The sequence below is a fragment of the Micropterus salmoides genome, unplaced genomic scaffold (assembly GCF_014851395.1).
Source record: "Micropterus salmoides isolate LMB-PRFRI ecotype aquatic unplaced genomic scaffold, ASM1485139v1 Ms_hic_scaffold_3, whole genome shotgun sequence".
NCBI classification, from domain to species: domain Eukaryota; kingdom Metazoa; phylum Chordata; class Actinopteri; order Centrarchiformes; family Centrarchidae; genus Micropterus; species Micropterus salmoides.
The window spans coordinates 8,703,825-8,725,607 of NW_024042261.1; the positions used below are offsets into that span (position 1 = coordinate 8,703,825).

Here is a 21,783-nt window from a genome sequence, read left to right on the forward strand (position 1 = left end):
TATCTTCACCCCTTGTCATTATTCAGTAGTTACAGTCTTCTACAGTCTATGCGCTCTTCTCCAGACTCAGAACATTACTGGTGGTGTTGTGACTCCTTCCAGGGCCTGCTGTAGAGAAGCTGCCCCCTCCAGGCTTTAGGCCACGTTCTCGTCATATGGGATGGACTGCAGAGATGGATTCTTATGTTAACGACTTGTGAGCGTTCAGGTCATTAAGACGGTTGTATGATTTTAGAGTTTGTTGTGTGAGGATTAGAAACACTGCTCAGTGACAATGTAACACTATTTATTATGGTACCTTCTGTATTATTCTATATTATTAAGCCCAAAGTTGGATGGAGGAGATTTCAGAAGTGTTTCCAAGTTGATTATAACTTGGATTTTGATGAGGACTCTATTTACAAGTTGGAAAATCATCAATACCAAAACTTCCCAAAATGATGTGAATGCAACAATACTCTGGGGATGGTGTTCTTTTTATTTTCGGGGGGGTCAGCCTCTCCATTAGTACCCTGCTCACATGGACACGCAGTTTATGTTGATGGCTCGCCCTAGATGCCATATTCTTTTAATTTTTGTATGACTTACTTATCCATACTCGGTTATATTCAGTGTCTCAGACATGTGCTTGTTCCTTCCTCTGAGTGGTCATTTCTTAAACCTGTCAACAGATTTGTGTGGACAGTTATTTCGTCTTTATGATGCTATTATTGCAAGGAAAGAGAGAAACCAGCCATCGAGCTTTTCAGATACAGATGTGTTTTAAGGCTCATATCACTTGTCATACCTTGACTACACAGTCAAATTAATGATAATGCAACTTATAAACAGTTTGCTGCTCCAGGAATAATTTAGTTGTGAGGGAGTGAATACTTACACCATCAATAATCTTGAAAAATCCATTTTTTATATTTGTACTTAATTTAGATCATTTTAAAGAGATAATGTTCCCTTTTTGACATTTAAGACCCGTTCTCTGCATCACTGGTTCAAAACTCCTAATTACATTACGCTGTGATTCAATGTTGTGAAAGGTGAAAATAGAGAAGTTAAGGGGATCTGAATATGTTTTATAAGCAGTGAACTGAATGTGTTGACAGCCAAAAAAGGAATCCTTTGCTGAAAGGAGGTGAGGGTCAGGTCTTAGTTGTCTTTGAATAACAAATGCAGCACACTGTCAAGTAATTATACTAAGCCAGTGTTGTGGCTAAGAGGAGAGTGTGTGTGTGTGTAGTCTGCTCTCTGTAAAAACCTGTACACATAATGCTGGATGTCTTTTATTAAGGCTGACTGTTTGACTTTGCAAGCTCTGTAACAAGAAAAGCTCATCAGCCTAAAATGTCTCTGGTAAAGTGAGGGAAGAAACAAACATCTTTGTTTTGAAAAGTGATTTAAAGGAACTGATGGATGACATACTACTGTAAATAGAGATGTAATTAAAGGCAAAACTAATAAATATACATTTTGAAAAATAAATCTTGGCATTTCTTGTGCATGTTTTCTTGTATGTATGTAGCCGTTAGTCTTCGATAAGCTCCTGCAAGGTAAATACAGGAGCACATGGAAAGAAGACAAAAACGTGCTTTTGTCTTTTGATCTTTTAATCTTTAAATTTCCCTAAATAAAAAAATTGAATGCCAGTATATATTGTTCCTCTTCATATGCTGTTCTCGTACTACAAATTTTAATATTTAATTTTTTATATATATCGACTTGAATAGGATCGTGTATGAACGACATTTATGACCTCCACCACCAGAGGTCAGTGCAGTCCTTTCCTTGGTCACTGACTATATGTAGATCAGTAGGGTACATACCACGTGATCACACTTACTGCACTGAATGCTGATAAACTTATTTCCATGTCACCTCTTTAATTAAAGTCCGCATGATTCAGTGTAACTAAAAAAAAATAAAAAAAACTTCGCCTACACTTGATGATCCAGTAAAAGTGCGTTATATAGAATTAAAAATATAGATTACTTTATTTTAATTCATTTTAGCCTTTTAAACAAACAGTAAAACCTGTCTCTCTGTGCAAAAGACCAAGCTCGATATGAAAATCTGCCATTTTAAAATGACTGTCGACTTGAGGCCTTTTATAAATGAGGCGCCTATTTTAAGGAGATACTAACTTTTACGGTCGGGTTTAGTGGCTATGTTAACTAGTACGCCACCACATCCGGCAACATGAATCAGTTAGTTTAAAATGTACTTTGACGGTATGAGTCACCTTCACCAGATATAACCGATATGCTGAAAGGAGCAGCGCAACATTGAACTGGCGCGTGAACCTGATGGAAGCTGGCAGGCCTGCGTCGCCTTCCCGAGGAGGACGGGAGCGACGTGTCTCGGAGCGAAGAAACTGCAAACTTGGCGGTGCAAGATGCTCGTGCTCCATCAGCCCGTCCCTCCCTCTCTCCATCATTCTGCGAGCAGGGAGCACCGGAGCTCACGTGCACACGCTGCGCGCTCCCAATACACTTGAATAGAGGGTGCAATACATAATTCAGTCCCAGCAGGGGAACACCTCAGTCTCTCCCCCTCCTGCCGAGCCTGTGGACCGAGACGGCTGTTTCCTGCTCTGGAGCGGATGGAGGATCCACCTTGGAGAAGGACGAGCGCTGTGTTTGCTGCAGGTTGTGCATGACTTCCAGCGGCCGAGGAAGGACAGGGCGAGTGGTGATCTTCAGGAGACGTAAACATTGCCATGCCCTGCTACACGCACCACCTCCCCCGATCCGCTTCCTCTTCCTGCTCCGGTCCGGGACAGAGGGCTCTGTTTGAGAGGATATCGGAATAAGAAGACGACGCCGCTGTCGAAGGTAAATATTTTGGAGACGTGGTGAAGTTGCGTTCGGGATAGGAGGCTGCTGCGGGCCACGGTCTGCACCGTAGGTATCCTGCATCCTGACTTTGCTGTGTCCGTGTTTTGCGGCCATGCTGCAGGCAGCATCCTCCGACCTGTTCCCGACTTGAGCTTCACTCTCTGGGATTAACAAGTTCCCAAAAGAAGAAAACTATAGTTCCACGTTTAATGTTTGGGGGTTTGTTAAGTAGCTTTGATCATCCACTGCTCTGAGGAACTGGGTGATACTAAAACGTTTTTCACGAGCAGTTTGGAATCTTATTGCTCACAGTGCTTCATGTTTCAACCCCAGACTGTGTAGGCTTTTAGAAAGATTTGATCACGACTCTCTGCACGACTGCTCGGTTGGACCGGTCTTGTTATTATCACAGTTCACATTAACACAGCGCCATGGGTGCCAAGCAGACCAAAGGCCAGGAGCCCGGAGGAGCCAGCCCTCAGCACAGCTGGAAACGGACGCCCACTAAGGAGCGAGGTGACATCTTGGCTTCCCTCATGCTGAAGTCAGGGGACCGGCTGAGCCGTGGCGGGACCCCGCCACCCTACCAGCGCCGCATCGGCATGATCCAGGAGATGATGCTGATGGCCAAGCAGGGCAAGCAGGACGAGGCCACAGAGATGCTCAAGACCCTCCGACAGGTAGCTGCTCTGTGTGTGTGTGTGTCTGTGTGTGTGTGTGTGTGTGTGAGGGTTGGAGGGTGAGTAAAAGTCTTTGGTTCACATTTCCAACACGACACCTCAACATCCTCAGTTGGCTTTTCTTTTTCCTTCCTCTATTCATGTCTGCGCCTGCACATTGGTTCTTCCCCAGATGATGTCATCACTGATGCTGAGACAGAAGACAGGCTCAGACTGACTGACTGTTGACACGCTGACTAAACTAATTCTGCGAGTGGTTGCTTACATTGCTGATGAATTGACCTCCTCTCTGGTTCTGTGAGTGAACACGATCCCCACTGCCTGGCTAGACCTCTTGTGCTCAGCCTGGCTCTGCTGCACTGGTACAGTGTGCTACGATTTACAGCCTCTGTCTGTCTTTCAAGACATTTGCAGCGCTTGGCAGGGTGCTGCTGCTGCTGCTGCTGCTGCTGTAGCTACAGAGAGAAGGGAAAGCCCAGCAGCAGACTGAAAGAATCTGGTGTGGTGAGAAACAAAAAGAGAAGCAGGAAAATGAAATGCCACCAGCTGAATTGGAGGATTTAGAGAGCTCTAAAGAAAGGGAGGATCTGAGTGTAACATTATGGAAAATAACACATCTGAATAGATCTTTCTCAATGAGATGAGAATTAAATGGAGATAAGAAAACATTGAAGGAAGACACAGATTTATAAGCTTTCATCCCTATAGACAGCACTGCACAGCATCCATATGCTGCCAGTGTTCACTGTTTATCCCCCTATGACTCAACCATAGGGAACTGAGCCTCCAGCTTATACACTGCTTTCACAGTGTATTGTTTGGGCTTTGGAGATTTCCATCAGCTCCTTTCTGGTATTATTTACAATTTTCTGATCAGCCACATTTGGATTGTTAATCCTTGAATCAATGGCAAGCAGTGGAGCAAAGCAAACAGGCTTAAAGACGAAGGACACCTCTCCATCCGTCATCTCTACGAAAGGAGGATTAGCATCTCTGTCACCGCTTGATGAAGCTATGACACCCCAGAGGAGAATCCAGGCTGAAAGTGAAGGCACAACAGCGGCACAGCAGTGCAGTTACAGTCCTCCCCAGTAAGCACTGACAGAATATGCCTAGGTTGAAACTTTGCTGAATCCGGGTACGTTACCCTTATAGTGCTGACTGTTGACTGGTGAAGACTTGTTGCGCTGCTGTTTTAGATCATTGTAAATCTTTTTGACGGTTGTCTGTTTTTGGGAAAAAACAAGCACTTTGAAGTTGTCACATTGGGCACTAGGAGTGCGTGATGGCCAACCATTTTCTGACAATTTAAAGAATAGATAAAATAATTGTTAGTTGCAGCCTTAGTTAACAACGTAACTGAAACAGTCATTTTAATGCTGATGATTAGCAGTTAGGCATGTTATCACTCATGCTGAGACAGAAGCCAGGCTCAGACTGAGTGACTGTTAACATGCATTCCGCGAGTGGCTGCCTACATTGCTGATAAATTGACCCCCTCTCTGGTTGTATGAGTGAACACGATCCCTCCTGGCTGGCTAGACCTGTTGTGCTGATCTGATGATCAACAGTTAGGCTAAATGTACCCCCGGCTTCTAAACATTTTCTTTTTCAACCAAATTTAGCTGAGTGTTTACCTAGATGTCTAGATGACTGTATGTTGACGTGAAAATTAGTAAAACCATGCCGGCTCCGGTCATCTGTACGTTTCCTCCAACTCTGTGTAAAATACAACTACAGTTTCAACAGAATAGTTCAAAATTTAGGGAAATGCACTTTATTGTTTTCTTTCCAAGAGTGCGATATAAAGATCAATACCATTCGCTTGTCTGTGTTCTCAGTCGAAGCTGGAGCTGAGAGGCGTTAGCCTAGCTTAGCATAATGAAAGGAAGCAGGGCAAAACAGACAGCCAAAGACAGCCAAAGTTCAGAAATACATCTGTAACACTAATAAAGCTAACTAAGTAACACACTGCACGCAGGGTGGCGCAGGGCCTGTGCACAGCTTCCCTGAGCCGCCTTTTCGTCATAGTAAGGTTGACAGTTTTGTTACCATTGTGATGTGCAGAGACCTACTGTATACATAAGTCTGCACTAACTGATCTGATCTGGCAATTGGCGCTATTACCAAAGACACTGCAGAAAAGTGATGGTGGGTTTATATTTGAAGTTTGGACAGAGCCATGCTAATTGTTCCCCCAGCTTAGTCTTTATGCTAAGCTATGCTAAGCTATGCTAATGGCCTGTCCAGCTACCTACACAATGCACAGCCATGAGAGTGGGATCAATTGTCTCATCTCTCTCTCAGAAAGAAGCTGAATAAGTGTATTTAAAAAAAAAAGTTGGACTCTTTAAAGGAATGAAATACTTATCAGGACTAGGGCTGGGTATCACTTGACATTTTTCAAATGAAACGATACCTGGATTTTCGTACCAATAGCAAAAGTCAAATTTTTTTGGTAATAGTTTTCAAAATATACATGCTTTTCTAAAACCCCTTTTTTTTCATGTAATAGAAAAGCTTAAGGTCTTCGAAATGTTATCTAAGCACAAGCAATCACACAACAACCGTACCTAAATTAAAAAAGTTTATCAAGTTTTTCATTGAAATTTGGAAAATCGAGATTACAAATGTGACCAGCAGTTTATTGCCATCTTTCTGAATTTGACAGTTTTCAACACTCAATCCTGCAGATACATTTTGTTCGATACTGAGTACTAAGGTTCGATACTCATCTGTAATCGGTACAGATAGGGTAGTATAAATGTTTTTTAATTCAAAATAAGGTACCTCATTTTGTCAAGTTTTTTCCACTTGACAGAATGAGCTAGACTTTTTTTTTCTTTAAAGTACATGTGATAGATATTTTCCACCTGACAGAATGAGCTACTGCACTTTAAAAGCACTTTTATTCTACTGGTCTGATCTTAAGAGAGCCCACTTAAATTGTCCGACCTCTGGCTGTTTCAAGCATCTCTCTTTATCTTGCTTCATTAACATATTTAGGCGTTATTTGCAAACAGCCACTCTCCTTCGGACCTCTATTATAGCACAGCTGCTGGGAGATTTGCGGTGAACCACCAGCACTTAGTGGACTGCTTCTGCTGTCATGAAGCCGACTTGTACACAATTTACAAATTAAAGATATTTCTAAGGAGAGAGAGAACAAAATCCAAAGGGCTCCAGTAACCTAACCATCAGTCACATTTGGCTTCATATTCTGGAGGGTTTGTGCTCTGGTAGAACAGTACGTGACAGACAGATCACACGATGAATTGGATAAAGACAATTAGGAGGATAAAGAGAGCAGAGGGGTGGGGGGGGAAACAAAAAAACACCATGGGTGTTAAACTGCAACAGGCACTGCTGAAGGAAAAAGGGAGATGAGGTGGTGAGTGATTACAGAGGCCATTAGAAGACAGAAGAGAGAAAATGAGACAGAATATAAAAAGAGGAGAAATGAGAGAGAGATTGTTTGTGAAAGACATGAGAGTCACTCGTCGCTGGTTACCAGGTTCTCCTCTGCGTTGCCCAGAAACCATGGCGATGGCTTGAGGGCTCTGACTAAGTAGACATTGATTTATTAAGCAGGAGCTCTGTTAAGAGCTAATGGGTAGGCCACCTTCTTAATCACCGCCCCTCAATTATATTGAAACCAAAGCTAGCATCTCTTCACAACTTCTCCCTCTGGCTGCCTTGAAGCTGATCGCTAAACTCAATCCAGCTGCATCTGGGGAAACCTCCACCGGTTCTGAATTTATACTCAGTGGTTCCCTCAGCAGTCTAGCTTGCTGTAAACAGCTGCATGGGATTTTTAACTCATCTTCTTGCTATGTGACAAGCGTTTTGACAGATAATGAGTGGGTGTTGTGTTGTGGGCGTCATTAATATTTCAAGACTGATTAAGCATTTGCCATTAGTCAGTATTTATTGTTGAAAGCTCTCTTACTTTCTTCTGTGAGGTTTACTCGTACGTGTGTTTCAAGTCAGATTCGCCAAACTCTCTAACTGGACAAAGTGGTCTTAAATTGCTTGTTTCAGTCTGATGAATACACCTGTGACATTAGACATTTTATAGCATACAGTGTGACGGTGTTACGCTGTTGGATGCAAGAGCTTGACAGTGGACAGCAGCCTCCACAAAGACCCAAAATCAGCTGTCAGAGTGTGAGAATTTTCCCAACAACCGCTGAAATCTTTAAGCTGCTTCGCCGTAATCACAAACTCTGCCTTCTAGAGATGGACCTGACTGGTACGACAGGTCTGGACCATTCAAGAATTCGTTGGTACCAAAGTGAAATTTACAAGCAAAGTACAAGAAAATTAGCGAACGTCACAAATTCTCTTAAATCACTCGTACTAGCCACATAGGAGCAAATGTGTTTCTATGAGTGGTTCTTGCGCAAGACCCATTATCTTTGTATTTGGCGGTTTTCAACATCAAAACCAGGAGTGTTTCCAGGATCCGACACGGTCTGGGGCGTTAGCCCAGACCATCTGGGGCTGACGTCATGGTGTGTGTGTGCGCTTGCCTAATGTTTTGTGGGTGGCCCCTGCTGTTCTGCCTTGAACAGTCCTGCCTAAATTTCATTTTACTGCATTGTATGACTACTGCAAACATTACATTTCAAAATACAAATGTAAAATAAAAATGACTAATAAAGCTGAACCCAACGCGTGTTCTCTCTGCCTCTAGCCCATCTGCTCTCTCCCTTCTTGGCAAAATATCCATAAAGCACAATACACTGACATTGAATGGCCTGCACATAGTGACAGTTGACCAACTATCAAACAAAGTTAGCATAATGTTACATACTTACCAGCAGCTAACATTAGCTGGCTGGCTAATTATCAGATATATCCAGGCTATGCTGGATACGCTACGCTAATTAGCTTATTGAGATGTACCAGTCAAAATGTCAGAAAGCACCAGCAGCTGGTTTATTGACGTAGCTACATCAATAGCTTTATTGTTCGTTTCAGCTAGGTCAATAAACCAGCGGTTCTTAAATCTAGGGGCAGTGCGGTCACTAATGGGACTTTTGTTCACATACATTTACCTTTTTGGTCTAGGGTTGTTACTGCTGCTGTGCGAGCCCGACAGCCGAGCAGAAGCAGCATTGCACGCCGAGCGTCCATGCAAAAAGAGGGCTGCAGATGGAATGGCTAAGCCCCGCCCACCCCCTCAGTCTCTTTACATCCACACAGGCAGCAGCAAGGGTTGGCCAGGAACTAAATTATTTATATTTCATGCTGAATATAGATTTTTGTCCTCTTGTCACAAAAAACACTATGTTGACGACGCAGATGATCAAACTCTATTGTGAGAATTCAGTCCCCAGAATTCAATTCTCAGCTCAGTAATGCAGATGTTCCCTCCTCATTTGTGGAAAGTTATGGCATAAAATACTACAACCTTTTAAAATGCACTGTGCTGTTAATTACACGCCCTCTTTTTTCTTTTTCCTTTGGTCTTATCAGCACTTGAAGGGCAGTGTCTCAACATGATGCCGTTTGATTGATTGATTCAGCTTTGTTTTGGCTGCGCTGTGAATCACAGCGGTATGAGTGCTGCCTGCAGTCTGTACAGTCTGTTCCATCACCAGCTAATTTAAGGTCTTTCATGTGCAGTTTTCGCACAGAGATGCATTCAGTTTTTGTGTGCTGTCATCTACCAGGTGAGGTGTTGAAACTACAGCAAAAATGTCACAGACATGTTGTTCCTAACATGAACAATGGAAGCTGGGAGCAAACGCTAACCTGGCTCGAAGTTCGATTTTCCCACCACCACCTCTAAAGCTCACTAGTTGGCACTGTAAATTTTGTTTGTTTAATTTGTACAAAAAAAAAAATTGTGGTTTTACAGGAAGTTACATGCAGAAACTATTTCTCAGCATAACACAGATTTCCTGGAGTCTGAGCTTTAGAGGTTTATATTTATATTTTTGTATCTGGACACTTGGTAAGGAACCCCTGATATGATAAAAGTAACAGAAGGTTTTCCCGTTCTTCCCATCCTGTTGACATCGCATACAGCATATGACTTGACCACAGCACTGCAACTTCTGTTGCCATGTGTTGTCAGATAAAGTGGTGAGTGGACTCACACCAACGTTAGCCAAACCAATGTTTGCACACAGGCCTGGCAGTTGAGTTTACTACAACATAAGGGTTATAACATCTGAGGAAAGCTCAGATAAATAATGAGCTAGTACATTGCCCATTTCCACATGTTGTCATGCATAAAAAATATATATAATATATAATTCACTATAAGCATATTGCTTAAACAGCAGTGTAAAGGAATTATTCTGACCCAAGCTTTTTGATCCATATAAGCGGTCGATCAGTAACTGTGCGGCAGCATGTGTTTAATAAAACTACAGTTTGTGACAGGGCACCTGGAACTGCTCACATAATCCATTATTACACTTTAATGCCTCCCAAAGACATTTTTCCCATGATGCCAACTTATTGTATGAGCCCAGTGCGCATGGCAGGCTCAGGAGCGAGACACTATAGCCTTTTTTTCATTGCAGACATTTTGATTTGTCATTTCAGGAAAGCAACAGGTGGAGGTAATAACATTAATAATGGCCTAGTTCCATCAAAGTTTCCTAGTGAGCCACGTCAGTGAGCCAACATTCACAATACCAACTGGAGCAGCCAAATGGAATGCAGCCATTATTTCTGTTATTAAATCCTCAGGATGACATATAAAAATGTCATCCTGAGGAAAGGTCTAATCAGCGCAGGGCTCTTAAATGAAACCATAATTTGCTAAAGGAACTGTATGAAAGAAGTAGTTCATGGACTTCTAATTTTAGCTGCACAACCTGGAGCAATTTCTCTGCTCAGACTTTTAATTTAAAAACATTAGCAATAATAATAATTACTGAGATTGGAACCTCAATAATAGCGGAGGTGTATGATCTTTTTTTTTTTTTTAGCGAGACAAAAGACAACATCGTCGTAACGATACAGAAGGCGCGAGACAAAAACAAAAAATAGATAAATAAAAAGAAACCTAAATACATGAATAACAAAAAAATGACTTGATCTGAAGGAGGACGACGAGGTAGAGAGGCTGGTGGGGAGCAAACAGAACGAAGAGAATAAGTGAAAAAATATATTAATAATAATAAAATGGAATATGTCTTACTACCACCATCCCGGCCTCCACCACCTAGAGGTGGAGGATCTTTATGAAAGTCGATGTCAGTTTCATAAATGGGTCCTCCTGCCCCGGTTTCCATAATTTACCTATGAGCCTGCACTTGCCATGTCTGTTTCCAGCTCTGTCTTTGTTCGTGTTCAGCTGGGTTCAGACCACCGCTTTGATGTTGACCGGCACTAATTAGAGTGGGTGGTGATTTCTAATGAAAGAAAAGCCCACACTGTCCTCCTCGTAGCATAAATGGTTTATGTGTGTGTTTATGCGCACACAACACGCCCTAAGATTTTGTCCTCGTCATGTATATTTCAAGAAGGGCCACTGTTAATAATGGATGGCTATTGCGGATACTATTTATGTACACCTTACAAAATACAGTTGAGCCGTCTTTTGTTTGCTATTGTTTCAATGCGTTCCACGGTTTCTTACTTTCTGCTACTGCAGACCTTCTCACCAAACACACACACACACACACACACGCTGTCAGCACTCATTCACTGTTGTGAATACATTAATTGCTGATTCTTCCCATGTTTGGGTTCAGATTAGAGCGAGCTGGAAGATTAATTTCCATCAAGGGTTTATATATTTGCATTGCGCCTCAAATCCTTATCACACCATGACTCACCCTAACATGCACACACATGTTTGCTTATTTTCTTTAGAGCATGGGAAGACTGTCACCGTGCTCACAGCTGTACACTAACTATGTAGCTAGATCCAGCAGCTAAGCATGAAGACTGGAAGCAGAGGGGAAAAACACTTAGCATGGGTCTGTCCCAAGTGAAATCCAAATCCACCTACCAGTACCTCTACATTTTACCCGGCCAAGAAGTAGCTCCAGCATGTAACACCTCATAAAATCACAGCTTTTGAAGGTTTTCACAAGCAAAACAACGTCTTAATTAGTAACATTTCCAAGTGCCTGTAGGCTAGCTGTTTCCCCCTGTTTGTAGTCTTTAAGCTAAGTTAATAATTTCTGTAGCTTTTAGATTTCATGTACAGTTAACTAAAAGTGGTATCAGACTTTTCATCTAACTTTTGGCAAGAAGGCGAATTTGAATATTTCCCATTACTAGGTGTTGTCCACCACAGATATGTTAAGGGTTCCCTTGTGATCACCGTCTAACAATCTAACCCTAATTTTAATAATCAATCACCTATTTGCAGCTTCAGTGAAAATTTAGATTCTAAAACTCAAATCCATCTGACTGTTCAGTGACACACCAAGACCTGATGTATAAACCTCTACAGCTGGCAGAAATAACTAGTCACTAGTCTGTATTTATAATCCACAATCTAAGCATCATGGGGAAAAAAAACAAATAAGCAGTCTAGCCAATTATTTTCGTGCTACAGTCTCTGCTGCCATTTGGCAGGTCAGATTGGTCAAATGGCAGCCAGAAAGAGGTGTGTAGTGCCACTGGCTCCTCACGCACACAAACACACACGAGTAAAAATGACTTTAGACATGATGCACCCACAATGCATCGTGTGTGATTGTGTGATCTCAACTGGAAAGTGTGTATCCTGGTGACCATAAGGACATATCATAGCATCTCTAATAACATGATGCTCTAATCACAGGTTTCTCTCATCTGCTATGTCGCTATTAATGTCACTCTCATCTGAAATTACAGCAGCTGATATGTGTGTTTGTGTGTGTGTCAGTCAAAGCGCCTCTCATTATTTACTGCCCCTCCTACGCAAAACAATAGGCAGCATGGAAACCTCAGTGAGTCATACCTTTCTGTATGAGGCTGAGCCCCCCCACCCCGAACATGGTTGGCCCTGTTGTCACTTAACTGGCTATGAACTGTCTGCACAAACAAACCCAAGCACGCAGAAAAATATAGCTGCAGACACTGTGAGCCTGCACTTACCTACAGACTAAAATGAATTCTCCCAGAAAGTGTTTCAAGCCCACTGGCATTAGCAGCTAAATGAGTGGTGAAGATAGAAAAGCAGAGCCATTACATATTGTGTATAAAGAGTGTTATGTCAGAGCAGACAGTACATATCAACTGATTTAAAATCCTGTTCCAAAGGATGTACACGCCCAGCTGTGTGTGTGTATCTAAATTATAGATAATCTATAAATTACATAAAATCAAGAAAGCATGAGACACAACATAGTTCATTAAAATATTATAATTAAAAATGAGGTTCCGTTCTGGACACTGGAAACAAAAAAAAACAACTAAATAAATAAATCTCAACACAAGGTCTAACTTGTTGTCTCCGAAGCTTTTAACACACTCGTGGCTTTCTACAGCAGATTGTTTTCCTCAGCTAAAACATCTGCATAACCACTGATGCTGCATTCATGCATTTTCAGCAGAATGGGAGAGCATATACGAGATATACGTAGCTGTTATAAATTTACAACAGCTCCGACTCAGAATTAAAAAGTTTTTGGTTTCTGCCACTTGGCTGTTTGGGATAAAGGTTGCAACAATGTGATGAGAATGCTGCAAGAGCAACAAGTTTTTCTTTCGTCAAAATATTCTCAAAAATTGTGCTCTGAAATTGATTCATTTGAAAATGTCAGCTGGGATTGGCTCCAGCCCCCCCCCTGCGACCCTGCATAAGTAGAATAGACAATGGCTGGATGGTATTTTTTTGGGATGACCCCAAGTTTGTCTGCAGTACCACCATCAAGATAAATCCTCTGCTTGTATTTCACTACCACACTCTTAGGTATACATACCTGTCCTATGTAATAGAATTCAAACAAGGCCTGCAATGTACATCCAAAAAGGCGTAGGACAAAAAACAGCCTGATGAATCTTGATCCTGCACCTCCCATGTCCTCCTCAGATGACTTAACGTTCACATTATTGAACATTAGATTGCAGTTTTTATATAACTCTCAGTATGGTCTACGTTTCTGTTTCCTACTGAATGTTTTTAACTTAGAAGGCCTTGCATGGACGTGCACCACCTTACCCATCTGATCTAATTGCGCCATATACACCGGCACGCCCTCTTTGCTCTCTCGATGCTGGTCTCCTGGTCATTCCTTCATTTGACAAGAAATCAGTTGGCTTCTGAGCATTTGCCTAGCTGAAACCTAACTTTCTTCACTACAACCTAGAACTCTGTCAGGTCCCTCGCCTTTTTAACATCCTTTTAAAGCTGATGTTTTTAATGTGTTTGCATCCTGTTAAATTGTATTAATGGCTTGCTGTACGTTTGTCCTGCATAATCTTTTTTAATTGTTAAGTGTATTGGGACCTTGCTGCATAATGATTCTGCACTTTAAATACATTTGATTGATTAATTGGCTGATTGATTGCTTGATTGATTTTAGAAATGCCAGTATCTAATGGGCAGACCCCAATCATGTCTCCAGAGGATTAAACCTTTCCATTTAGCACATTTCTTATAATATAATTGGCAGATTGCCAAATTACACATCCATGCTACCAAGGAAGCCTTTCCTTTACTTCCACACTCAGAACAGACTTTTTACCACTGTAAGAAAGCTATAAGAACAGCAAAATTGCCATCATGTCATTTATTGTGTCCAGCACTTTTATAGTGTGGTAAGAAGGAACATTGCAGTTTTCAGGGACCACTAATGGTACTTTAATCTTGGAACAGTATTCCTACATGCCTAAAGAGGAGCATGATAGATCATCTAAATTATTAATGTCAAAATAATTATGTAAGGCTGAATACGTACAGCCAGCGCTGTGCTCTGACTTAGTATTGGAGTCAGTGACAGCAGCGTTGTAAAATTCTGCTCTGGTCTAATCCTCTCCTGTGTTTGTGTTTCTTTTTGTTTTTTTTTAAGTGAAGTTGTCATTCATGTTGACTTTTTAAGATTTAAGAAGATCGCTGTTCATGCGTGAAGCTCTGCCAGCAGGTTTATGCGTCGCCGGCTTTGATGGCGCTTGAGATGTGACAGATTTTTTATTTTCCCTCACCAGCGAGCAGGCAGTCAGACAGCAGGAAGCAGTGCAACAGGTTTTAATTTAATGCTTTAGGGGGTCAGCAAGTTGACAAAGCAGCCATGGAAAATGTAAAAGCGTTTTTACATATTGGCATGCGCTTACACACAAGACACTTATGCGTGCGTGTGTATTCCTGTGTGCATGAATGAATTTGTACCTTTTAGTGTTTGCTTTAAAACTAAAAAACAAAACATGTTGTGTGTTTGATCAATTATTGTATCTTGTTCACTGAAGGGTTAATGTGCTTTCCTGTGTTTTAAATGTGCTTTTTGCCCCCCCCCCCCCCCTTTCTTTTCTTTGTTTGTTTTAATGTAAAGCCCATTGAGTTTTCCCATCTGTATGAAATGTGGTCTATAAATAGACTGACTGGCCTATAGAAGCGTTGCCTATATAAGTAAGAGTGTGTAACTAAGGATATGATGATCTTATTTAATGTGTGTGTGTGTGTGTGTGTGTGTGTGTATGTGTGTAGGACCTGGGCATGGAGTCGACATCTCTGGATGACGTGTTGTACCGCTACGCCAGCTTCAGAAACCTGGTTGACCCCATCACACATGACCTGATTATCAGCCTGGCACGATATGTCCACTGCCCCAAGACGGTAGGACACACACACGTAAAACTCATTTAACGTGAAGAATCTTCAAATATTGCCGATTACAATAAACACACTCGCATGTTCACATACACACACACACACACACACAGACCAATGGGATTCATTTTGTTGCTGCTATCAGATCATCTCCTGACTCATTTTGTCTGACGCTATTAGGTCACGGAAGTGCTCTAAGTGGTTGTGTGGCTGTGTGTGTCTACTACAGCTCGTTGTGTTTGTTCATTCATGTAGTCCTGAATGTCATTGAGAGAGAGAGAGAGGGGGAAAACATGACAGCAGCCAGTATGGCTGAATAACGGAGGGAGGAAGGTGGAGTGATGGAGATTAAAAGGCCTGATGTGTAATTGCAGCATTGTGCTGAAACACTGTTGCCCCAACGCTTGCAGTGTTAGAAGGTTTATTTTAAACCAGCTTTGAGCCTTTGTTAATCTGTATGCTGTAAAAAGTCATCTAGATCTGAGAAACAGCTGCTCCTATACCTCTGGATGACATCTACCCTGCTTCCTTAAAGATCCAAATGCAAATGATATGTTGTGTCTTTTACATTTTCCCCTGGCCTCCCGAACCCACATGACCAACACCATCTTGCCTCCTTAATTTGATCTATTTCCTGTGAAAACAGGATTCTGGAGATGTGGTTTATTAGTGTGATTTAAAGTAATCTTGTATATCCACCACAAACATAACTTAAAGTTCTTGGAAGGAAAAATGTAACAGATTTATGGGCTAAATTTACCCGCAGTCCCGCTGGAAATTAGAAAAGAAGCGGCAACGAAACACTTAGAACAAACCACAAAAACATGTAGGCTAGCACACTGTCATTTACAAAAAGGTAAGCTAACGTTAACATAACGGGCTGTGGATGTAACGTTAACGTTACTTTCAGTCGACTGTCTTTCTTGTTGCTAGTGGTAGGAATGAGCGCAGGATTAATGTCACAGGTCAGCCATCTAAATCTTCCTCTGGATGTGCGCTAAAGGAATGTAGCTGTGTTAATGTTATCTAATGTTTTAGCTTCTCTTCTCAAGCTACTCCAGAAAGTGAACAAGTGAGTGAATACAGCTTCCAAATAATAAAATGGAAAAATATTTTTAAAAAATGAGAAAAATGAAAAGACTAAGATTTGACTAAAAGTAATGTACATTTTCTTCAAAACAATAAAACTAAATCAAAGTCATGTACCAATGCACACTGGTAACGCGGTATAAAGAGTTTTTCATTCAAAAATGTTGTTTTCATTGAAAATGAACAGGATTTGTCTTCTGAGTACCCAGAATGCACTGTAGGAGCTTAAAGAAAATGTCCAGGTCTCAGATGATCTTGGAGGTGAAGATGCTGGATGTGGAGGTCCTGGGCTGGTATGGTTACACGTGGTCTGCGGTTGTGAGGCCAGTTGGATGTACTGCCAAATTCTCTGAAGGTAGAGAAATGAACATTCAGTTCGCGGGCAACAGCTCTGGTGGACATTCCTGCATCCAGCGTTCCAATTGCACGCTCCCTCAAAACTTGCGACATCTGTGGCATTGTGCTGTGTGATGGAACTGCACATTTTGAAGTGGCCTTTTATTGTGGCCAGCCTAAGGCACACCTGTGCAATACCCATGCTGTCTGATCAGCAACTTGATATGCCACACCTGTGAGGTGGATGGATTATCTCAGCAAAGGAAAAGTGCTCACTAACACAGATTTTGACAGATTTGTGAACAATATTTGAGAGAAACAGGTCTTTTGTGTACATAGAGAAAGTCTTAGATCTTTGAGTTCAGCTCATGATGAATGGGGCAAAAACAACAGTGTTGAGTTTATAATTCTGTTCTATGTACATTCAGCGAGAGACTCTTCACTAATGCAGAAACTGCAGAGGAAATTGAAGAGAAGGGTTTTGTGTACAGTTCATGATAAGCGAACACTGAGAGGCTGAGAAGAGCCGGAGTGAAAGAAACAACAGCGCGGGTGTTGTTATGTGCGGAGGGAAAAGCAACGAGAGAGAAACTACAGAAGGAGACAGAGAGAGAGGTGTTATTTCCCTCATTCTGCTCCGTCTATCCTGTCTGACACGTTGGATTGCTGTTCTCTTTTACTTTCCTGAACTTGGCATTAAAGATATTTGAGGATTCACTGCTTCTCTTATGATGGGGTGTCATAAAATGTCAATGCAGCATCTTTGAATGTCATCGTGTTTTTTAATGTTTGGAATGTGCAAAGAATTATGTTTGGCCATTTGTTGAATAATCACTGGTATTATGGCAGCAGCAGGTTTGCAGGTTTAGCCTATTTACCAAGTGGGAACCTCCGGGTCTGAAAAGTGAAGCCAATGCGGAAGTGCCTTAAACCTGCAACCTTTCTAATGACCAGCAGGGGGCGACTCCACTAGCTGCAAAAATAAGTCGGATTGCATTAGTTAATGGCAAAATGATCCTACTTCCCATCGGATTTATTACCTCAGAAAACACTTTACTAATGAGTTTATGATCTCGATCGATTTATGATTATTCTTCTTCAATAAAGAGGAAAATAGATGATAAAGCAGCATATGTTTTAGGGCGGAGCTACCATATGATTGGCAAGTTGCCACCATGGCGATATGTCATTCAGGCATGAGGTGACTCCTATCCACTGCATTTTGTACATGTGACCAGCGCCGTTGAAGGCTATTAGGAACCGGCTTTTCATTTTTCTGGTGAGTAAGTTTTGTTTTAAGCCTGTTTTTTGCTAGCCAAAATTAGCATCCCGTTTAACGTGAAGTACGGACGCACCACGCTAACCAAGTGTCGTCGCATCCAGTTGTCTGGTTCCAAAAACCAAAATGGCGATGACCAAAATGCCAAACTCGAGGCTTCATATGTCCACTTGTTTTATTCACACCGTTTATGCTATTTACACATCGATCAGACACGCAAAATATAAGCATTTATTTGGAGTTATTTTTCTGGCCACTGAAAGAATGCCAATATATTCACTCTCCTACTTAGCTGAGTTTTGTTCTTCAACCACCCCCGAGGGAAATATCTGGCTCTTTAGCTGCTAAATGCTCCACTATGTTCACCAGCTTGTCACTAACTCTGACTATCTGTCGTTTGTTGATGGGCAGTTAGTGTACAGCCCGCTGCCTGCTGCTGCTGGAAACGACACTCACGCCGTGAGAGTGAATCAGAACTGTAAAGCAGTGGGCTGTGAAACCAAAACAATGAGCTAAAGCGCCTGTAAAGCTGATCTGCAAAGTCAGGTGATAATTATCTCTGGGTTTGTCACTATGAGCATCACCTTTCACATTAAACACATTTGGTCTATTGTTGATTTAAAAATATTGATTAGAGCAGCTTCAACTTGGGCAGAGTGAATTAGACATTTGATGGTATCTGTGTGACTGCATGTATAAATTACTGACTCACAAAAAGCGATTTAAGTTACTACCATAAGTTCAATTTTGCATCCCTACATACTGTTCATCACTGCAACCCCAATACCATGCAGACATGTTAGATGACAGCTTCCTTCCACAGGCAGTGCCATGAAAGCACAAGAGAATTCTCAGAGATCTCTCACACTCAGCACACAGAACCAGCTCTGCCTTCAGGCAGCTGATAACACGTGTTTGTGCAGAGGGAGCATGTTTTAAGGATGTTGTTTGCTGCCCATTTTCTGTTTGCTTCTTTTCCACCTGCCGCCGTGTTGTTTCATACAGCTGTGGTTGTGGATGTTGCTATTTCTAAGTTGTCAGTCATGCTTTTGCACATGAAGAGATCAGAAGACGTGTCCATTACAAAAACAATGTGACAGAATACTGTGAATACTGTGACTTCATATGGGCGTCCTCCTTCAATCCCTTATGTTTCAGTCAGCACTCCAGTCCAGCAAAAAGAGCAAAAACTGACTGGATGAACTTTACCCACCCCTCAGCCTGATTAATTCCTCTGATTAATATAAACAAAGTAAAACTGCTTGGGGATTAATGACACATTTCCACAAATAAACAAAGGGGCTAAAAACCTGTTTAGTTAAGAGACAGGATTAATAGATTTAGGTCGTTTTTGTTATGCATAAATACATAATAACATAATCATTAGTTACATCATTCAGGGAAATAAAAGAGGAAAGAGACCCTGAATGAGTAACAGAAAGAGAATCACCCATTATCAATGAATCACTTTAAAAAGTGATGATGTGTCACAAACAGCAGCAATATATATTTTAGTATTTAAACACATATATTTGGGTTGAAGTTGTTTTACTGTTTAAGTATGCATTGATTTGTTCAACTTCAAAGTTCCAGTATTACTCATGCAACATACATGAAACACACGCCAGTGAAGTCCTGGATAATGCTGCGACTATCAATAATAAAACACACTCATGTGTGATTATATTATATATATAGATTATAGTCAATCTAGTTCTTCCCATAGACAGCCGGACTGGTACTGATCGATTCTACAGTGAAAATGAAATCCATCGAACTACATTATATCCATCATCCAATCAAATGAGGACTAAACTGTCTTTTAATTGAAGTTTAGCGTTAAGAAGCCATTACATTGTGCTTAATGTAATGCACTGTATTATGTTTTTGGACATGTTATATATTAGTTTCAAATAATATCATCATTATTATATGATGTAGAAAGAGAATACAGAATGGCATGAGCACAACATAGACCACAGGGGTTTTCTAGACAGAGGGCTAAGAAAAGCTGGAACCATGTGAAAAGTCAGATCTCCTGATGGTTTTCTATATAACAGAAGAGCACTGTATAAAGGTGTTGTTTACCTCAGTGATGTGTTGGAGGCTTGTTGTTGTGCGTAAAGTGCAGAAAGCACCTCTCACCTGCAGGTGTTTATGTACCTGCCTTTTGGTATCTATCTCTCCCTGTGAGATTTAAACTGATCCACTGAGAAAACAGACACATTTTTTAGAACAATCAGCAGCAACAACAGCAAATATGAAAACCCATTTCTGGCAGGAAAATAAACAAAAACAGATAAAAAGTTGGGAATAACAGTGGATTTCACATTTTATAATCTCATTTTAACAGTCATAATCTCTTTAGACTTTTGAGGGGTGCGGGCTCTGACATCACTCCCTCATTCCCTCATTTTCTGCTCTATTCTATAGTCACCTGGATATTTATGAATCACGTATCATGGGGGCGCATGTCATGGGCACTACTTTATGTGTTCCATTGTGTCTGTACGTCATTCGGACACTGCAGTGCACTATAGTTGTCAATAGGGAGTGATTTCACACACAGCATAGATGACACTTAATTGTGAGGCTTCTATCTGTTAATATAAGAATGGGAATGTAGGGGCGGAAAAAATCTTAAAACTAAAGAAACGCTTACATTACTCAGGTGATACTATAGCACGAAAAGCCTTTTCGCTTACTTTCTTACTCTCTAGTCCCCTGCATGACCACACCTGTTGAACCAGTGAGTTTAATCCAGTGACACTGCTCAGTTTGGGGTGGAGCCTGTCGCAGTTTGGCCCATGATATCATGGGTCAGTAATTTCCTCTGATTTTAGGCTGAAGGAGAAATAAATATGATTACTACACAGGTAAAACATCCAGAAACCAGAAAAAGCACAAGCCAGTGCAGAGCTCAGGGCAAAGACGGAAAGGTTTTGGAAATATTTTACCTTAACACATCCAGTTAACTCAATACACACATACACTGCCGCTGAAGACACCTGAGGTGTGTGCAAATGCACATTTAATCATATATTCACATTTAAAAACACCCATCCACACACACACACACACACACACACACACTGCTGGTAGAGGGATGCTCACTGAGGCGTGCAGGCACAGCTCATACACATGCTCCCTTTCCACAAAAAAACCCCCACACTCGTCAAACACACATGTACATAAAAAGCACACATGCACACAGACATGCTCATACACAGTTTCTCTCTCATCCTCACAGACATCGAAGCCTTGATAGGGAGTGTGAAAGGTCTATTCATTGCAGTGTGACTCCCGCTAAGCAGAGGGGTTTCTGAGTCTACACTTACAGCAGCCGAAAGATTGGCTGCTTTGCCACTGCAGCTGCTGTGATGCTCTCTCTGTTTTCTCTCTCCTCCTTTTACCTCTTTCTTCTTCCCCATTTCACGCCGCTTCTGTCTCCTCGCTGCAGCTTTTATGTCCTCTGTTTCTCACTTATGTTCTATCCATCCAAAAGCATGCTGCTCAGCTTTACTTTAAACAGTGTTTATGTCTGTGTGTGTTTGACCCTGCTGATACTGGCCCTTCATTAAATGTCAGATATGAGCCAATCAGCACTGTCCATCACCTGATATGTGGTGTCTGATTGGATTAAGGATTTAGCGGTTAAGAGGAAAATTGAGAGATTCAAAGTACAACAAAAAGGAGTTAAAAAGTGATACATTTTGCATTTTAACCCTGTGGTCTTCATCAGGAGTGCCTTCATCACTGTGAAGGGCATGACGCTCAAATGCATTAGTTACTGGTGTCAGCCCAGTATCTCTACACATTAGAATGTAAGGATGTGGACGTCAC

The 21,783-nt window shown here is 41.5% G+C and overlaps 1 protein-coding gene across 1 annotated transcript in view; it reads left to right on the forward strand.

Moving 5' to 3' along the window:
- The first annotated feature begins 1,965 nt into the window (after positions 1–1,965).
- The window catches only part of lrrc75a (leucine rich repeat containing 75A), a 63,139-nt gene continuing 43,321 nt past the window's right edge, over positions 1,966–21,783 (forward strand). The window contains exons 1-2 of the mRNA XM_038692329.1: positions 1,966–3,508; positions 15,114–15,242. Of these exons, the coding sequence (XP_038548257.1) occupies positions 3,260–3,508; positions 15,114–15,242 (378 nt within the window). The 5' untranslated portion in view covers positions 1,966–3,259. The remainder of the gene's footprint in view (positions 3,509–15,113; positions 15,243–21,783) is intronic.